At 41.6% G+C, this 19175-nt stretch overlaps 1 protein-coding gene across 1 annotated transcript in view; it reads right to left on the bottom strand.

The window, feature by feature from the left end:
- Positions 1-3492: 3492 nt before the first annotated feature.
- Positions 3493-19175, bottom strand: part of SACM1L (SAC1 like phosphatidylinositide phosphatase) — a 54859-nt gene continuing 39176 nt past the window's right edge. The window contains exons 9-20 of the mRNA XM_054019632.1: positions 18518-18603; positions 18236-18322; positions 17626-17694; positions 17454-17533; positions 15177-15275; positions 9253-9391; positions 8925-8994; positions 8753-8825; positions 8099-8192; positions 7926-8018; positions 6977-7034; positions 3493-5594 (exon numbers count right to left, since the gene is read on the bottom strand). Coding sequence (XP_053875607.1) covers positions 5458-5594; positions 6977-7034; positions 7926-8018; positions 8099-8192; positions 8753-8825; positions 8925-8994; positions 9253-9391; positions 15177-15275; positions 17454-17533; positions 17626-17694; positions 18236-18322; positions 18518-18603 — 1085 coding nt within the window. The 3' untranslated portion in view covers positions 3493-5457. The remainder of the gene's footprint in view (positions 5595-6976; positions 7035-7925; positions 8019-8098; positions 8193-8752; positions 8826-8924; positions 8995-9252; positions 9392-15176; positions 15276-17453; positions 17534-17625; positions 17695-18235; positions 18323-18517; positions 18604-19175) is intronic.

Below are 19175 nucleotides of genomic sequence, written 5' to 3'. Positions count from 1 at the left end.
AATTTAATATTTATATAGCAATCTGAAAATGTAAAGTACTATATAAATGCTTAGTATTAACACAGCAGCTGTGCATACTTCCATTCCTCATGCATGTGTCTCTGGGAGTGACAAAATAGGTCAATTTCTATGGGCCATTCATCCTTGGCCACTTTGAAAGTACCAGCAAAGGTACCACTTGCATTTATATGGATAATTGCCTACTATGGACTGGACTTAGACTAGCAATTCACTTCACATAACTCACTGAACAGCTGTTTGATATTTTAGTCCCGACTAACTTGGGCCAGATTTGAATCAATGACCAAGTATTTAAAATGTACATACCTTATTACCACTCTCTCTTCTGAGCCATTCAGACTTGTGGTTTTGTTTTGTTCCTCTCCTCTTCCCCCTCACTTCCCTCCTCTCTGCCCCCAAAATCTAAATGTTCAGAGGCTTTATCCACTTTTGATATGCATGTATGCATCAAGGAGAAAATAAACCTCTTAATCATTTCTTGTCAATCTAAATGTAGAGAGTTTTTTATATATTCTTTATCTAGAAAAAATATACCATACTGTACCACACAATCATGTATTTACCAGAGGGGGAAACCTGCAGAACCATTGCAACAAATTTCCAGCAAATAGCCTAGGGAAGATGTTTTCATTTTCAAAGGACAAAACCTGCCATTATATTTTTTTTGTTCCCCCCCACCACCCCCTCTGGTGCATCACCATCCAGAGTTTACAAGGAAAATAGACTGAACTATGATGTGAACCCCAAAAGAAACATATGCTGCTTCAATAATGTACTGAAATGTCAGGAAATCATGTGAGTTAGTGATGCTTTTAGTGGCTAGTTATAATTTGCTTTGCCATCTGATAACATGTGTGTTTGTAGATCAATTATCTCAAGAGCTCTTTGGAGCCAGAAGGTCATCTTTGGCATATTTGTAAACATTTGTAGACATCAAGTATTTTTTTTCCCCCTACAGCACTTAAGAGATCATCTCTCAATGTGTGTGAAGAAGGGGATTATCTAGTGCAGGGGTAGGCAACCTATGGCATGCGTGCCAAAGGCAGCACGCGAGCTGATTTTCAGTGGCACTCACACTGGCCATCAGTCCGGGGGGCTCGGCCTTTTAATTTAATTTTAAATGAAGCTTCTTAAACATTTTAAAAACCTTGTTTACTTTATATACAACAATAGTTTAGTTATATATTATAGACTTATAGAAAGAGACCTTTTAAAAACGTTAAAATGTATTACTGGGACGCGAAACCTTAAATTAGAGTGAATAAATGAAGACTCGGCACACCACTTCTGAAAGGTTGCTGACCCCTGCTCTATGCCATTATCGATTCGCTCCCTTTGCCACTTTTTAACCCCTGTCAAAAGCAGTCCCCACAATCCTAATAAGGGCAGGGTGAAGGGCAGTACACCGGTAAGTAGCACATTACTGCAGAGAGCACTTTAATACACTACACCGGCTCGCCTCCCTTCTGCATTCCAACCCCCCAGAGCCACCTTGCCCCTGTATCAGTTAGTGGAGAATTGCAGAAGGGCCCAGCCCATCCCAAGAATCAGCAGCACTCTCAAGGCAAGTTACTGTTTTACCCCAGGTGCCAGCCTCTAGGCATGCTGTAGCACTCCCCTTTAGATCTGCCTTAGACTCCATGCACAGCAGGTACTGTCAGAATTCAAATGGCCCAACTCTGCCCAGGTAAGAGCAGCAACTATGGTACAGCCCCAAACAGGTTAGAGTTTTGGAAAGTAAGTCTAATGCACGGGGTGATTGGTCCTAGGCACTGGTTGGCGAGAACACTGATTCTGAATGCTGTGTACTTTCCAAGGAAGGTATAAAGGACAGATCAAAAAAACTTATCTGACGACTACAGCTGTACTGCAGCAAGACCGATCTATAGTGTGGCTAGTGACATAGTTCCAGTCCAAATCCATGCAATTCAACATAATTATTTGCATGAACAAAACTCTATAAACTTTTGTGCAAATGAACTCCATTCACCTACAGGTTTATTTATAGCACTGTGATAAATAAATACTAATATGGTGCCCCTGTTTATGTAGACCATTATTTCCCAACATGAAAATGGGACACCTCCCCTCTGTGGGGTTGTCAGCCTGAGGTACCTGGAGTTATCGCTTGCCTGAGACAACATTCTGACTTTCTTGCCAAAACTGGGCATTTGTCCCATTTGCAAAAGCAAAAAAACAGGACAAATGCCCAGTTTTGCCCCCAAAAATAGTCAGGACATCCAGGACCCAGGCTCAAAAAAAGACTGTCCCAGCCAAAACAGTATGTATGGTCACCCTATACATCACTCACAATGCCAATTGAAAGAAAATATGTAACCGTTTCCATAATGGTAAAGATGAATATTCTACAATCAGCATTTAGCAAGTAAAAGGGACTTTGAATAAAATATTGACATATTTCCACTTTAGCTCTGTGCCCTTAGTTAAACAAGATACTTCAAACAAACAAAAAAACAAGATTGTAGCTACTTTGTATTGGCAGTAGAGACTATGGCATTTTTAAGGAAAGACTTGTTAATCAAAATTCCCCTTTTCCCCACTTTTTAAGTGATGTCTGATTGGCTGCTACTCTACAATGGAGAGTTGGATGCATTTCAGTACCCACATTTAAATTTGCTACATAGTAGTAGTTAGAGAGTGTGGTGTTTTTAAGGTGCATTTGTACCGCCAAGCTGGAACAAACAAATAAAAGGCTTCTATACATTCAGATGTGCCTGTTTTCAATAAATTACAGACATTCTTTTGCTGTACAGCTCACATATACTATCTTCACCTTGACACACTTTCTATTCCTCCTTTGGCATTTACATCTCGTGTAAATTTAAGGGCTAGAGTCCTAAGTCTGCCAAAAGTTGAGATTCAGAGTTCAGAAACATCCTTTTCTGAATCTTTGGAGTATATATACATAAAAAAATAAGAGAGCCCCCATCTCTCTTCAGGAATCTGTTTCTAGCAGGTATCTGATACATGTGATTCCTTTTAAAGCAAATATAGAAGGAGCCGATTGTAATACCGCTACCATAGCAGTTTATCTGAAGAATAATAAGATGTGCAGTCTTCACCTCATGTGTCTAACACTCTGTGAGCCAATCAAGAACAGTGGTCTAAGCTGGCCTTGTAAAGGGAGGGACAAAGAATAGACTCAAGTAGGGAGTCTAACTTCAGGTCTTATTTCTAAACTTCTCCTTTGTCTCCCAAACACTTCTTTTTTCAGAGAGGTAAAATCCATACTTGGCAGAGGGAAATGGAACATATGCTAATTAAAATCTTAATTTTAAACTAAACTTTTAGTGGATTAAGTATAAAAATAGAAGGCCTTTAATTTTGTATTTACAGATTAATGATTCAGAATGTACCTTTCTGATGATCGGCAGTTTCCAAAAAACAATTTTTAAAGTTTGCATTTTTTTAACCCTTCAACTAAAATACAGAAACAGAACAGTCAGGATCTAGAAAAGAAAGATTAAAGTTTTATTGTCATTTATGAGTACACCATATGTGAACTTAGAAATACAATCTCCTTGCAAAGCATTGGAATACAGATGCCCTTCCAAGTCTAAAAACCTACATTACTCTAGTTCTTGCAATGTGGTTATAGTAGCAGTCCAGATTTGGTCTTTGTTGCAACAAACTCTTAACGGGAGATGCACGGAAAGATTTAGATACACACTGTAAGACAGTTGAGCTAAGTTTCAAATCACCTGCCAATGAGGCATACAAACCATTATTTAAATATTTAACTATAGAGTTCTTATACTTTCTTCCCCATTATGGAGTTGATGTCTGAGATTAAGTTACAGAGAATTTCTCAGTAAAACTGTCAACTGGTATTTCCATTGTAGCATCTAAAAGCAAACAGGTACTCTGCATTTTTATTACTAGTGCTTATGAACAAGTAATGTTTAACAAAACCCAAATAGGCCTTCAGAAACATTCAAGGTTAAAATGAACAGTTATTGCAAAAAAAAAAAAAAAACAAAAAAAAACAAAAAAAAAACGGTACGTATTTTCAATCATAACACAATGAAACACTGATGATGCAGTGTTTTGTGTTCTAGGGCATTAATGACAACCGTGCTAACCCTAGTATTCTACTTTTTTTCTAATATTTAATCTTCATAATTGCAATCTGGATATACAACTGTACTTACAGGGAATATTAAACAATGCACAGTGCTGTAAGCAAATTTCAGTCTGGTTTTGAACTTAAATCATAAAACAAGTGACAAAATAGTTTAAAATTGGTCCTTGATTCAGATTAGCTATTTTATGTAGATTGGAAGCACTAAATTTAAAGACACACATTTATTGATAATCAGAACAAATTATTTTCATAGCTTAGTTTTTAGAGTTTTATCATGCATGAAAAGCAAGCTGCTGCTGCTGCTTCCCCTAAGTGCAAACATGGAATTTAGCAGAAGACTGTCACCTCAAAGATTTGTATTCTTTCTTCCACAGGTTATCCTACATAACCAAAAGGTAGGGAAGCAAGAGACTGGCAAAACAATGTGGTGTACCTTCTACATTGTGACTGGTCTTTAACTATGGAATACTTTGGACCTTTAGCATGAGGGTCAATAAACACAGTAAAGAAGTTTTACATTCTTTGATTTCATTTACATCTTAAAAAAGACAACCTAATTTGAACTTCTGAATCACACTTAAATTGCTGTCTAGCTGTATTAAAAAAAGTCATCTGAAGACTGCAGTAGTTCGGTAGTGCAAGACATTTGCAACTTCAGAAATGTCCACCAATAACTCATCCTCCCAATGATTTAATAGAATATTGCATCAGTCCTAGATGAGGCAGAACAGAAGACTTGCATTTTGATAGAAACAGTAAGGTATGATTCTCTACCCTAATGAAAATATGCAAAGGACTTGTGCTAACAGTGACTGCTTTTATGACGACAAATGAAACCCAGCTGAAAGTCTAGAAAGAAAACTTATTAGTAGGATGCTATATTAGCTCAAAGAACACGATGTGACTCTATATTACTAATTCTGCCACAGCTGGATATGGTGACACGTGAACAGAACCAGAGATCTCTGTTAAGATTATGAGATCATGTTTGAATGAAACTGACCTGCTGGGCTGCCAACTTAGTAGGCCAGTTCGATTCCTATAATACTCCACAGACAACATGGATATTTTGGCTTTCACCTGTAAATTATCTTGTTATGAGTGCAACCTCCTCAATTAATGCAATATTCCAAAGATCATTGTGACTAAGACTGTAAAACCAGATCTCAACTGTAAATTCCCACCACCAAGTGAAGGACACGATTTACTTTTTCTCTCCGTAAAGATGAAAGCTAGAAAGACCACTAGTTGGTGTGGAAAGCAGGTCAGTAGAGACTCCAAGTATGGCTTGAGGAGTCCTCCATGCTAAGCCGCTTTCCACACACACAAATTCAGTCCATCTTCTCTTTCTGGACCAGTTTTGGTGCATCTACAAAATCCCTGCCATTGTAAAAGATGATAGCTAAAGTTCCAAAGCTTGCAGTTCCCCAGAAGAGCACGTAAGCCAGTGTCTCAGTCCATGTATCACCTATAATCAGATAAACATTCTAGTAAGTCATTTTCAATAAATAGTGGAGAGAGCATTTTTAGCATGACAATAAAATAGTTCGCAAAGTGCTCATAAGGAAGCTTGTATCAAGAACTGAAATTTCAGATCAGCTTCACATATACTAGAGCCTGTTATTTTGTACTGTATATTTCCTTCTGAGAGTTTCCTAGCTCGGAAACTAATATTCTGCTGTTAAGCAAAGGCTAATTTACATTGGCTAAAAATTGATATTCACATAGACCTTAATTCAGAGAGATTCCAAAGGAATTTCATAATGTAAACTGATTTACGACCTATATAGCAAACACTTGACCTGCCACTGAAATGCTGTCAGCCTCTAAGCAAAAGGGGCAGGATTGGTAACGATTTAACTTTTCTCAAACTTTTGTATTGGTGACCCCTTTTACACAGCAAGCCTCTGAGTGTGATCCCTCTTATAAATTAAAAAACACATTTTTTATATTTAACACTATTATAAATGCTGGAGGCCGAGCAGGGTTTGGGGGTGGAGGCAGACATGAGCCCCATGTAATATCACAACCCCCTGAGAGGTCATGACCCCCAGTTTGAGAACCCCTGATTTAACAGCACATACCTATGTTTGTCATTTAGGTCATTAAGGGTATGTCTACACTGCAAAAAAAGCAGCCACGTGGCAATAAGTTTCAGAGCCCAGGTCAACAGACTCAGGCTCATGGGATTCCCACTATGGTGCTAAAAACAGTAATGTAAATATTCCTGCTTGGGTACTGAAACCCAGCAAGGGAGGTGAGTCTCAGAGACCAAACACCAGCCCAAGCAGGAAGATCTACACTGCTATTTTTAGTGCCATAGCATGAGTCAAAGTTGCAGACCCAGCCTCTGAGATTTGCTGCCGCTGGTCTCTCCCGACCCCCCAAAATGTAGACACACTCCCAGTGAATACCTTATCCAACTGAAACAGAAGGGGGAGTTTCAGGGAAGTAGAACATAACCTAAATAAGGGGTTGGTGTGGATGTCAGCGTTATCAATTCTACTCCTGTAAGAAGTGCCATAGGAGTATTAACTAACAATTTTATACCTGATTCAACCATCGTGTTAAGGAGAAGTGATTACTCATAATATCCCGCTGTAATATTGATTCAACAGAGGGAAGAGTGCCATCTGCTGAATGTCCAGCACTACTTTCTGCAGCATCTGAGCTTTCCCATCCAAGTACTGACCAGGCCTGACCCAGAAAAGCATAGCTCCAGGTTGTATGGTTAGAGGTATGACTTGAATATCTCATAACTGATAAGCACATACCCAGTGAATAGCTTCCAACATCTTAAGTGTATGCCTGCAAGTGAATTTTGCAAATGTAGGCCAAATAGTGACTTACCAGCCATAAGCAAACAGATAATGCACATTGAGAAAGCAACGACCATAATAATAGGCAACTGAGAAAGAAGAAAAACAGAATTAAAAAAGGAAATATATGATTGCATTGATTATTTCCTTCAATAAATTATATTTATAATTCGCGTTGTAGCAGGTAAAGTTACATCATTTCTCTGATGTCCTGATTTGGTAAAACAGAGTCTCCTTCTGAGTTTTAGAGCTAATCTAAATAATGCTTTAACTGTATATTTAAGATTAGAGGATAATATGCTTGGTTTCTGCCTGCCTGTTTAGGCTCACTGAAAGATCAAGTTCATTAGTTCTGTTTGGGTATTTGAACAACCCTCCATAAGTCTCCAGTGTTAATCTATCCCACTTGTGTAGTGAGTGTATAGAACAGAAGGGGTCAGTGTAGGTATTCTCCAGAGTATATTACTACTTTCTGCATTTCCCTCATGTGCTCTACGGTGACCTTTTCAGTCATAACTGCAGTTTTGAAATTCAGTTAGTCAGGAATGGGAGGCTAAACGCTATCTTGGCACTGACATCGAAGAGAACAGAAACAGTATTTGCCTTTGTGAGATGACATCTTTATGATTCTTTTTAGATCAACGATGGCTCTTATTACATTAAAAATGGTTATCCCTTTCCACTTTTCTTTCTTAATGAACAGATAAAGCAAGAGATCCAAGAAGAATCCCAATCTTTCTAGTAGGGGCACAATTGGCCAAAGAGCCCCTTTCCTTCCAACTCCATGTCTGAGGGATGCTCCGTTTGTGTCATGGCTGATGTTCTGGACTTAGTCCTCCCATAAAAAACAGGGCCAGAAGACACAAATGGCCCCACATAAACAGTCAGTAACTACTTAGGTTTACTAAAGCAAATAAAAGAAACAAAGCATTTAGTTTCCAAAAGTGTGAATCAAAGCTATTAAAAAAAAAAATCCTTACAGCCAAGAACTTCCAGTCCTTCTGTATATGTAGAGGGCTGACAGACTCTACTTCATCCACTGAATAATTTCCAAGAAACAGATCGATAGCATCCTGTAACAGAAACATACAGAGTTAAAATGCATAGCAATAATGACTAAGTACCTATCTGCAAAAGAAAAAATCCAACTTACTTGTCTAAATCCATCAGAAAAGTTGTTCTTGTAGTAACGTATTAATGAGTTCCAGCCATCCATTATTAGGCCCCACTGAGTTCTCTTCCCAGTTCTGTAAAAAAGTGGTTTTATGAGCATATTAGAATTAATTTGTTTGCAAATTGAAAGTAGAAAGTTATACTAAGTGATGTTCAGTTTTATGAACCTTTCAGGTTTGTATTAACAATCGTATTTATATCATATCATATTTATACTTAAGAACAAAGATACAACTGTCTAGTGCTGCCTCTGCAATGTCTAACTCCGACAGGCAATAGATTTTTATGAAAAAAAAAAAAAAAGTTTTAAGAAAGGATGGAAAGATCTGTGAGTAAAGTCAGGAAAATGGTTCCTCGGAGACTCAGTTTTCCATCATGCAATAAAACAAGCTGGAATATTTTATAAACCCATATTGATTTTTATTTCCTGATTTTTAATGTTGTTTTTTTAAACTACAAAAGGTATATTATTGTTTATTATATCATGTTGACATAGGCTGAATTTTTCTAGTAAGAGGTAGTTAATATTACCAGCTTACATGTTAATGTGTGTCTGGAAAATTGAAATATCAATCTGTAGATAATTAAGTTACAAAAATGCATTGTCCACAAAACAGAACAGTCTCTAACTTGCCTTGTGTAGTCTGTCTTTAAGGCACCAGTTCCAGCATATTGTTTGGCACAAGCATTCGCATTATCAGCCCATGCTGTGAACAGAGAAACAGAATTATGTCTGTTTTCCTTTAAAAAAAGGCTGTTGGGTCCTTATTTGAAAAACAGTAATTTAACTTTAAAGACAAACCTACCATTTTTGTAGATTTTTTCAAATTGTGCTTGTTCTTCAATTCTCTGTCCAACATGCAGAACACCTAACCTCTAGAACAAAAAACACTGCAATTCAATAGCAACTCAGAGGAAGTCAGTATTTAAGTTTATGTAGGACATAGCTTTTCCATCCAGCTAAAAGCTGGACAGTACATTTTAATTTCAAGCAGGTCTTTAAGTACTAAAGCAATTTATGAGTGCAAGCTACTACAAACTTTGGTTTTACTTAATTCCTGACAGAGGACCCATCCTCCCTCCCCACAGAGAGAGCTTTGAAAAAACAAAAACAAATTAAAAAATAATCTTGACCTGCAGCTGTGCTTGCAGAGAACGACGTGCTAATAGGCTCTGAATCACATTAGTCCGGTCCAGGCAGTCCATGCAATTACTGCGGAATATTCCTTCCTGCTGAGTCACCACTTTACCATCAGAATCAACTAGAAAATAACTAAGATCCACGATACATTTAAATGTATATATAAATAGGTACCTAAAATAATCCACTTCAAAATATGTTCTATGACTGCATACTTTATAACAGGTTTTTTAGTTACCCAAAACAATCTTTCCCCAAGTTAAATTCTTAGCCATTTGTGTTTAATTTTATTTGATAACCTATTATCTATACTCTTCTTCCAGTAGCAGATAGTGAATGCATAGCATTATCAGGAACAGTGTCTAGATGGTTTCAGAGTGGTAGCCGTGTTAGTCTGTATCAGCAAAAACAACGAGAAGTCCCTGTGGCACCTTAGAGACTAACAAATTTATTTGGGCATAAACTTTTGTCTAAATGGTTATCCTACTGCATTACGCACTTCAATAACTTAGCTTGCAGTTGCTATGAACCTTGGTATTCCCTATCGGAGGAAGAGCAGGCTCCACTTCCACCTTCAAGTATGTTGTAGTCGTGATGTATGCATGGTAATAACACAATCCTTACACTACACAATTACAAAGACTTGGCTTCAGCCTCTAGAGAAGAATGCTGCTTCTTTGGCCTTGGCTACACTTGCGAGTTACAGCACTGTAAAGGCTCCCCCAGCGCTGTAACTCACTCCCCATCCACACTGGCAAGGCATTTGCAGCGCTGCATGTACTCCACCTCTCCGAGAGGTGTGGCACCAGTGTGGCCACCCAATGCGCTGTGAATGGCCTCCAGAATTATTCGGCAGTATCCCACAATGCCTGTTTTAGCCACTCTGGTCATCAGTTCAAACTCTACTGCCCTGGCCTCAGGTAACCAACCATGTGACCCACTCTTTACATTCCCCGGGAATTTTAAAAATCCCCTTCCTGTTTGCTCAGCCTGGCGTGGAGTGCTATCAGCGAATCTTTCCAGGTGACCATGCCTCCACGCGCCAAGCGAGCCCCAGCATGGAGCAATGGCGAGTTGCTGGACCTCATCAGTGTTTGGGGGGAGGAAGCTGTACAGTCCCAGCTGCACTCCACCTGTAGGAATTATGATACCTTCGGGAAGGTATCAAAGGACATGATGGAAAGAGGCCATGACCGGGACGCCCTGCAGTGCAGGATTAAAGTGAAGGAGCTGCGGAGTGCCTACTGCAAAGCCCGCGACGCAAACGGCCGCTCGGGTGCTCCCCCCGCAACCTGCTGATTCTGCAAAGAGCTGGATGTGATACTTGGGGTTAACCCCACCTCCATTCCGAGCACCACCATGGACACTTCAGAGCTGGTGGGGGGCGGGGGGAGAAGGAGGAAGAGGAGGAGGAGGAGGAAAATGGGAGTGATGGTGTGGGCCAGATCGAGACACCCCGGAATCCCTGGAGCCATGCAGCCAGGAGCTCTTCTCGAGCCAGGAGGAAGGTAGCCAGTCGCAGCGGCCGGTACTTGGTGGAGGACAAACAGAAGAGCAGGTTCCCGGTAAGCGTTTTTTTTTTTCGGGAAGGAATTTTTTCGGTGCAGGCTCTTTGGGAGAGGAGGGTTAGGCATGCATGCCTAGATGCGGAATAGTGCACGGATGTGGTTTATCACATCGCGGTAATCGGCCTCGGTAATCTCCTCGAATGTCTCATCCAGAACGTGTGCAATGCACTTGCGCAGGTTTATCGGGAGAGCCATCGTGGTCCTTGTCCCAGCCAGGCTAACGTGTCCATGCCACTGTGCCGCGAGGGGACCATTGCTGCACACAGGCAAGCTGCATATGGGCCAGGGCGGAAGCCGCATTGCAGAAGACCCTCCCTTGTTTCCCAGGTCACCCTCAGCAGCGAGATATCGTCCAGGACGAATTCCTGTGGAAAATGTTGGGACAGTGTTCAGTGTAGGTGCCCCCTGAAGCTGTTGGCTCTCCCTAAGGCACAGAAACCCAGAGGACAGTGCAGCCCTGAAACAATCAGTCCCCCTTACTCCCATTTTGAGGCTCCCGTGGAATATGTGTGCTCTGTTTCAGACGGGAAAATTATGCTATTGTGTAGACCCTGTGTGTTTTCTACTCCTTAAGTGCGGGGGGAATCATTACTCTGTCTGGCATAAACAATGCTGCCTCTGTTAAATGTTGCATTTTGCCTATACAGCTGCATCAACCTTGAGACCTCAGCTGTCCCTCTTATCGCCTGCTCAGAGACTGCAAAGACTCAGGAAGAGACCGCGAAAAAGCAAAGAAGACATGCTGCAAGGTGTGATGCGGCAATCTATTAAAGAGAATGAGAAAGCACAGAACTGGAGGGAGAGAGAAAGCAGGATCCGCCAGGAAAACGCAGTGCACTGGCGGCAAAGCACCGCGCACCGGCAGCAAAGCACTGATAGGCTCATAAGCATCCTGGAGCGCCAAGCAGATGCTATACAGGAGCTGGTAGCCATGCAGAAAGAGGAGCAGTACCGCAAATGCAAATGCCACCCCCCCCCACAGCCCTTGTCCCAAAACTCCTTCCGTTGGGCCCCACTGCCACCTCCAACCCACTTTTCTCAACTTCCGTGTTCTTCACGCCACCCGCTGCCTCCAACACCAGTATCTTCACCACCCAGCCCTGAAAACCATGACCCTTACCCTCTGCACTCAACCCCCATCACTATGCAGTATAGCTATCCTGAAGTGCAGCACTCACTGCACAGCACACCAGACAGGACATACGCGAATCTGTGATTGTACTGTTCCCCACTCCACCCCCTTCTTTCTTTTCAATAAATGGATTTTTTGGCTTTGAAAACATTCTTTATTATTGCATAAAGTAAAAGACTCCTTAGCCCAGGAAATAAACAGGCACTGCAAGTCTGCTGGTCTGCTAAGCAGACACTGATTCCTAAAGATTGGAACTACTGCACTTCACTCCCATGCAGGTCACCCGATATCATTGCTGGTTTTCAGCCTCAAATTGCTCCCTCAAGGCATCCCTAATCCTTGCAGCCCCACGCTGGGCCCCTGTAATAAGCCCGGCTCTCTGGCTGTGCAAATTCAGCCTCCAGGTGTTGAACCTCGGAGGTCCATGCCTGAGTGAAGCTTTCACCCTTCCCTTCACAAATATTACGGAGGGCACAGCACGCGGATATAACCGCGGGGATGCTGTTTTCGGCCAAGTCCAGCTTCCCATACAGAGATCGCCAGCGGCCCTTTAAACGGCCAAAAGCACACTCCACAGTCATTCAGCACCGGCTCAGCCTGTAGTTGAACCGTTCCTTGCTGCTGTCAAGGCTCCCTCTGTAGGGTTTCATGAGCCATGGCATTAATGGGTAAGCGGGATCTCCAAGGATCACAATGGGCATTTCAACTTCCCCTACCGTGATCTTCCGCTCTGGGAAAAAAGACCCGGCCTGCATCTTCCTGAAGAGCCAAGTGTTCCGAAAGATGCGTGCGTCATACACCTTTCCAGGCCAGCCTGTGTTAATGTCAATGAAACGCCCATGGTGATCCACAAGCGCCTGGAGAACCATAGAGAAATACCCCTTCCGATTAACGTACTCTGATCCTAGATGGGGTGGTGCCAGAATAGGAATGTGCGTCCTATCTATCGCCCCTCCACAGTTAGGGAACCCCATTTGTGCAAAGCCATCCACTATTTCCTGCACGTTACCCAGAGTCACAGTTCTTTTGAGTAGGATGCGATTAATGGCCTTGCAAACTTGCATCAACACAATTCCAACGGTCGACTTTCCCCACTCCAAACTGGTTTGCGACCGACCGGTAGCTGTCTGGAGTTGCCAGCTTCCAGATTGCAATAGCCACCCACTTCTCCACTGGCAGGGCAGCTCTCAATCTCGTGTCCTTGCGACGCAGGGTGGGGGCGAGCTCCTCACACAGTCCCATGAAAGTGGCTTTTCTCATCCGAAAGTTCTGCAGCCACTGCTCGTCATCCCAGACTTCCATGACGATGTGATCCCACCACTCTGTGCTTGTTTCCCGAACCCAAAAGCGGCGTTCCACGGTGCTGAGCATGTCCGTGAATGCCACAAGCAATTTTGTGTCGTACGCGTTACGCAGCTCAATAGCATCGTCTGACTCCTCACCCTCACTGTCACTTTGGATCTTAAGGAATAGTTCAACAGCCAAACGTGACGTGCTGGTGAGACTCGTCAGCATACGCCTCAGCAGTTCGGACTTCATTTCCCGCAGACAGATCACGCTGCACAGAAACCGTTGAAAGATGGTGCCAAAGGTGGACGGAAACAAAGGGATTTCTGGAATGCGAAGCGATGCATCATGGGGCATTGGGACAGGACCCAGAATCCCCCGCACCCACGCCCCCTTCCCACAACGCCAGAATGGGAAAAGGTGCTCTGTGGGATAGCTGCCCATAATGCACCGCTTCCAATAGCGCTGCAATTGCCGCAAATGTGGCCACGACAGTGCGCTGGGCAACTGTCAGTGTGGACAGACTGCAGCGCTTTCCCTACTCAGCTGCACGAAGTCAGGTTTAACTTACAGCACTGTACATCTGCAAGTGTAGCCAAGGCTTTTGTCTCAGGCCTGCAGAATCTGATTTTCAAGAGAGCCCAAACTCTCCAGCTCCCTAGTGTTAGCCACACTTTGAGGACTCCTCATAAAACAAATCAAATTACTTTGTTTAATGCCTTATTTTGAGAGACATCAGTTCCATCCCTTTATTTAAAGAAAGCTGATTGGCATGTGCCTACATAGTTCACTACGTGCTACAGTGTATTATTAGTTTTAAGACATTTCTCAGTTACTCATTCTAGGGTTGAGAATCCTATACAGCTGGTATTTTAAAGATAAAATTACTTGTTCATTCTGCTTCTTTGAAGGGTTCACATGATTCTTATCTGTTCACCTCCTCTCAGATTTTATGGGCTGCTCTTTTTCAGGTTTTTATTTCCTCAGGAGCGTGTTTGGTTTGTACTATCCCTACAGAGTGAGGGATTTATGTCAGCCTACATCAATGGTTCAAGCTTTCATTCATAAATGGAACTGGCAGAGGTTTCAGTGGGCTGTTCCTCACATTACAGGGGAAGACAACCATGTGTGTGGAAATGGGGGTTTAGCCCTCAAAACACTAGATATAGGAGTTCCTGGTCTGCCTCATGCTGTAGACTTGAGACCCAAACGGTGACGATGATATCTTCAAAGAAGCAGAACTACAAGGTAAATAGCTTTCCCTTCATAACCTGTAAATCTATGAGTGGTGAATAATAAAATAAAAACTAATGCATTAAGCAACAACTGTTCACATAGATTATACAAATTCATTTCGTATATGAAATAACTTTACTGGGGGAAAGGATATTAAATCAAGTTGGACGTTTGCTACTTTTTTGTGAATCCAAAAAAAAATTTAATCAGGAAGGGTTGGGTGTCTGGTTGCTCACATATGGCATTAATACTGCACGTGAAATTACCACACTGAAAACAGATAAGCAGTTGTGCTTGGTAATTTCTCATTCACATGTAATAGGCAGACTTGTATTTACCCCTCATCCCTTCACCAAAAGAAGCAAATTTAATTCTCCTTCGCAGCTTAGTTGGCTGCAACTATTCACAGAACCAAAACCATGGTGAGCGATTGCATTATAAACCACATTAAGGCCTCTACTTTGCTGCTGAGCAGGAGTGAGAGATCACACAAAATATCTGCACACTCCACCCTGTAATCTTTATCTCATTTGCATATGCATCTTCAACTCAAGGCCATAGAATCCATATGAGAAAGTGATCTACTTTTGAGGATATAGATTCTGCTCTATGGATCTGCTGGGCATCTAACAATCTATCACTTAATGGTAGCCACCACAAGATGTCCACATAGTGCTATAGAGAGAGAAATTACCTAAACTCATCTTGTTGTTCTGCAAGTTGATCCATCAGGAGCTGGAGTCGGTCCCACCTCATTCGACTGCATTCTTTATGGAAGTCAAATGCTATATATCTATTCAGAGACAAGCACATCTGATAAAATAAATTCACGGCACTCTTCACTGATGTGAAGGGATCACAGTAAAGTTGTATTTTTAAAAAGGTAATTTTTTGATTGATAAATATTGAAGTGCAGAGAAATGATCTCCTTCAGATGAAGATTTGCCAACATCAGCCAAAATTTAAGACAATTCTTTAAAACTGGGTTCTATAAATATCAGACATGTTTCCTGCTTTTCTGTCCTCTTCTGAAATGCCACCTTGCACATTTTAAGGATGCAAATTTCTGCACTCCTTTAGATCAGGGGTTCTCAAACTTTTTCTTTCGGAGGCCCTCCCAACATGCTATAAAAACTCCACGGCTCACCTGTGGCACAACTGGTTTTCTGCATATAAAAGCCAGGGCCTGTGTTAGGGGGTAACAAGCAGGGCAATTGCCTGGGACCACAGGGGCACCTGTGAAGCTAAGCTGCTCAAGCTTTGGCTTCAGCCCCAGGTTGTGGGACTCGAGGCCTCAGGCTTCAGCTTTCTGCCCTGGGCCCCAGCGAGTCTAATGCTGGCCCTGCTTGGCAGACCCCCTGAAACCTGCTCATGGCCCCCTCAGGGGGCCCTGGACCCCTGGTTGAGAACCACTGCTTTAGATGATCCTACCACTCTGGAAGCAGGATAAGGAAGCACATGTTCACTAATATTTTACAAAATCACTTCTGTCTAATTATCTTTTTCCCAAAAGGGTGCAGGGAAGTGGGTTTCATGCCTCAGTTGGAGTCTTAAGGAAAGGCTTTTCTTTCCCGCCGCCATCTCCTAATGTAACTCCATCTGGAACCCATCAATGCCCTTCTCATTAAAAGGTATGTGAGGAGGTGCAACATTCTCTCCTCCTCCCACCAAACATTGCCATGGCAACACATTCATGCTTTGTGGACTAGGATATCAACCTGGAATGGGAATCATGGCTTGGATCTTCTGCAGTAGACCAGTGCAGTTACTGAGTAGTTATAGTTTTTAATTGTTAATTCTATTTTGATAAAGGATCACCTGTGAATAGCAGGGATTGAATCAGTCATCAGTTCCTATTTACTGTTTATATAGTACCTTAAGTGTGCATGGCAACTTAACTAAAAAGACATGGTTCCTGTCCTGAAGTGCTTACAATCCAAGTGTACATTTACCATATTTACAAGACAACATGGGGAAGGAAGGATGGGCAGGTGGACCTGCATTTGCTTTTTTCTAAGCCACTTTCTGCTTTGTATGTAGTTATATAAATACCATTTGTAGCTTTTTAATTTCCTGAAATAGAGGCAAAGAGGTGGAGCTAGCATATAATGTACAAAGGAATGGATGGGCGATGAGACAGGATGATGGAAGGAGTATGGGAACGTTAGAAAAGGAGAGAGGCAGAAACAGGACAAAAGCAGGTGGGCCACGATGAGAAAAGTTTGGCAAAATTCAGTAAACTGGCAGTAAGAGGTCAAATATCAAATAGCAGCAAGCACTAGCAAACACCCCCCACCCCCCCCGGAAAAAAAAACCCACCACCACCAGCAACAACCAGTTAATGGCAACAGGGTGCTCATTTCCAAATAGGAAATTAAAAACAATAGAGTCACGCAGCGATAAGATTTAGAATCTATACAAAGAGGAGACCAAACAAGGGCAGAGAAATTAAACACACTACTGTGGCCCATACGCTCCACTTAGGCTGTACACCTAATGACCTTGTCTTGGTGTCTTTTTTCCATGTGACTTCACACCTGGAACCCCCTGGTCTGCAATGCCTCACCTCTTTCATCCTGGAAGCACATTTCTTCCATTAAATCAATAAACACTCATCTGCCCTTCAAAGAAACAAGCAGAACTTTCAAGACACACTAGCCAAAACTATGTGCTCTTATTACTGTAACCCTCATCCTCCCTTCTTTTTTGCTGCTGTCCTGTCTCTCAATTCCCTTTACATGCACCCATGCCTATCATTTCCAGTTGGATTGCAAACTCTTCTGGCAGGGACCATGTCCTTTTCCAGCAGTGCAGTATCACTGTGTATTAAAAAAAATACAATTCTCATACAAGTTAACTTATCTTATAAGGGCCCCATGACCAATTTGATGACACTTTACATTTAGGTTTGTTAAAGGAGCCAGAGATGTACAATATACACATATGTATCATAATTTCAGTTCACATGTACCTGACCATTCCATTTCCCAAGCTGTTTACCATTTTTGCAAATGTTTGTTCAAGAGGCTTCTCTGAGCCCTTCTGGTTAACCTGTGAAAAATGAAATGGTAATACCAATCATTCAAATTTGTTTAAAAAGGAGAGGCAAACAATTTAACTAAGCAGAATAATTAAAGGCATACCAAATTAACAATCATTTGTTTTCCATAGCTAATTATCTGAGAGTCAAAATGTCTTTGGAAGCCATCCATCTAGAAAACAAAGGAGAAAAAAGTGACATCACGGGTCTTTAGAGATGCATAGGTCTGTAATTTACTAAAATTGCTACATTACAAGAATCCCTTAATGTAACAGCACAAGTCGTTTTCTGGATGAGAATGTGGTGCTCAAATGAGGCAAATATCTGCACTCCACTCTGCCAATGCGCCTCAGCTCTCATCTGCAACAGTCTTGGGCTTCTCTTGTATAAACTACTAGTTGTGTCAAATAGTGCAGTGGTTTATCATCACTATACACAAATGAGAACCAAAAAGAGACTACTGCACTCATTTATACTTATGACCTCATTCAAGCTTTGAGCCAAAGACTCCATGGGTAAAAAGGCTAATACACTGGCCCAAGTCTCTTGCTACTTCAACTTTAAAGGTAATGTTTGACTTTACTTTTAAGAACAGATTTAAACAGCAGACTGTATGTTAATGAGGAGCAGCAATGTTAAGTTTATTACCACATTATATCCATGCAAATACTGAATTCCATTTTACCCCCACACATCCAAAGAAACACACATACATGATTTACTACTTTGCTGATCTGTGGCTTTGGCTTATACTTGAGGTTTGGTCTCTGTGACCAGAAAAAAGGAATTGATCCACGGGTCTGGAAAACAAAGGAAACAAACAAATGACAAATGCAATTTCATGTTCTTGTTCATTACACCTTCCTGACATCTTTATTTTAACTTGTTTTTTCTTGTTAAATGTAAAATCAGGTTTTGGGCAGACAAGAAAATAAGACTTGCCAGTTGAACTTAAGCTAGTCACACAATCCATTCTGATAAGCTACTGAATTTACCTGAACAAACGAAGCTTTGCTCCCATTGTAATGTACAATTTGTTCTGTTTCAACAAAATTAGCTGCATGTCCTTCTGAATCAATACCTGAGTTAGAAAAAACAGAATCCAGTTCACACCGGCCACAAACACCATTGCTTTAGATTTGAATTGGGGTCTCATTTTTCAGTTAGTAAGATGAAACAATACAGAATAGCCAGAAGATAAGTGAAATCTGTGGCCTTGTAGATCAAAGCCACCATCTGAGACACAGCCAGCTCATGAAGCAGAGACTTGGGGTACGTCTACACTATGGGGACTATAATGGCATATCTACGACACCGTAGCTATGCTTGCACAACCATATAGTGTAGACGCAGCATATAGCAATGGAAGGAGATTTTCTGTCTGTGTAGGAACACCACCTCCCAGAGGGACAGTTGGAAAGTTGATGGAAGCATTCTTCCATTAACTGAGCTGCATCTATGTTGCAGGTTAGATTGGCATAGCTAAATCGCTCAGGGGTGTGGATTTTTCAGAAGAGCAGACCTAGATATTGCTATCATTCAGTCAGTGCAGGGCCCTTATTATACTGCCAGCATGTCTTAATAGTCTAACTTAAAAAAATACTTAAGTTATTTTAATACTGAACAAAGATGCCAAAGCGCAGACACTGAAAT

This window comes from Malaclemys terrapin, chromosome 2 (genome assembly GCF_027887155.1).
Source record: "Malaclemys terrapin pileata isolate rMalTer1 chromosome 2, rMalTer1.hap1, whole genome shotgun sequence".
NCBI lineage: Eukaryota > Metazoa > Chordata > Testudines > Emydidae > Malaclemys > Malaclemys terrapin.
Note: the sequence above shows the minus strand (reverse complement) of the source record. Positions and strands in the feature narration are given on the sequence as shown.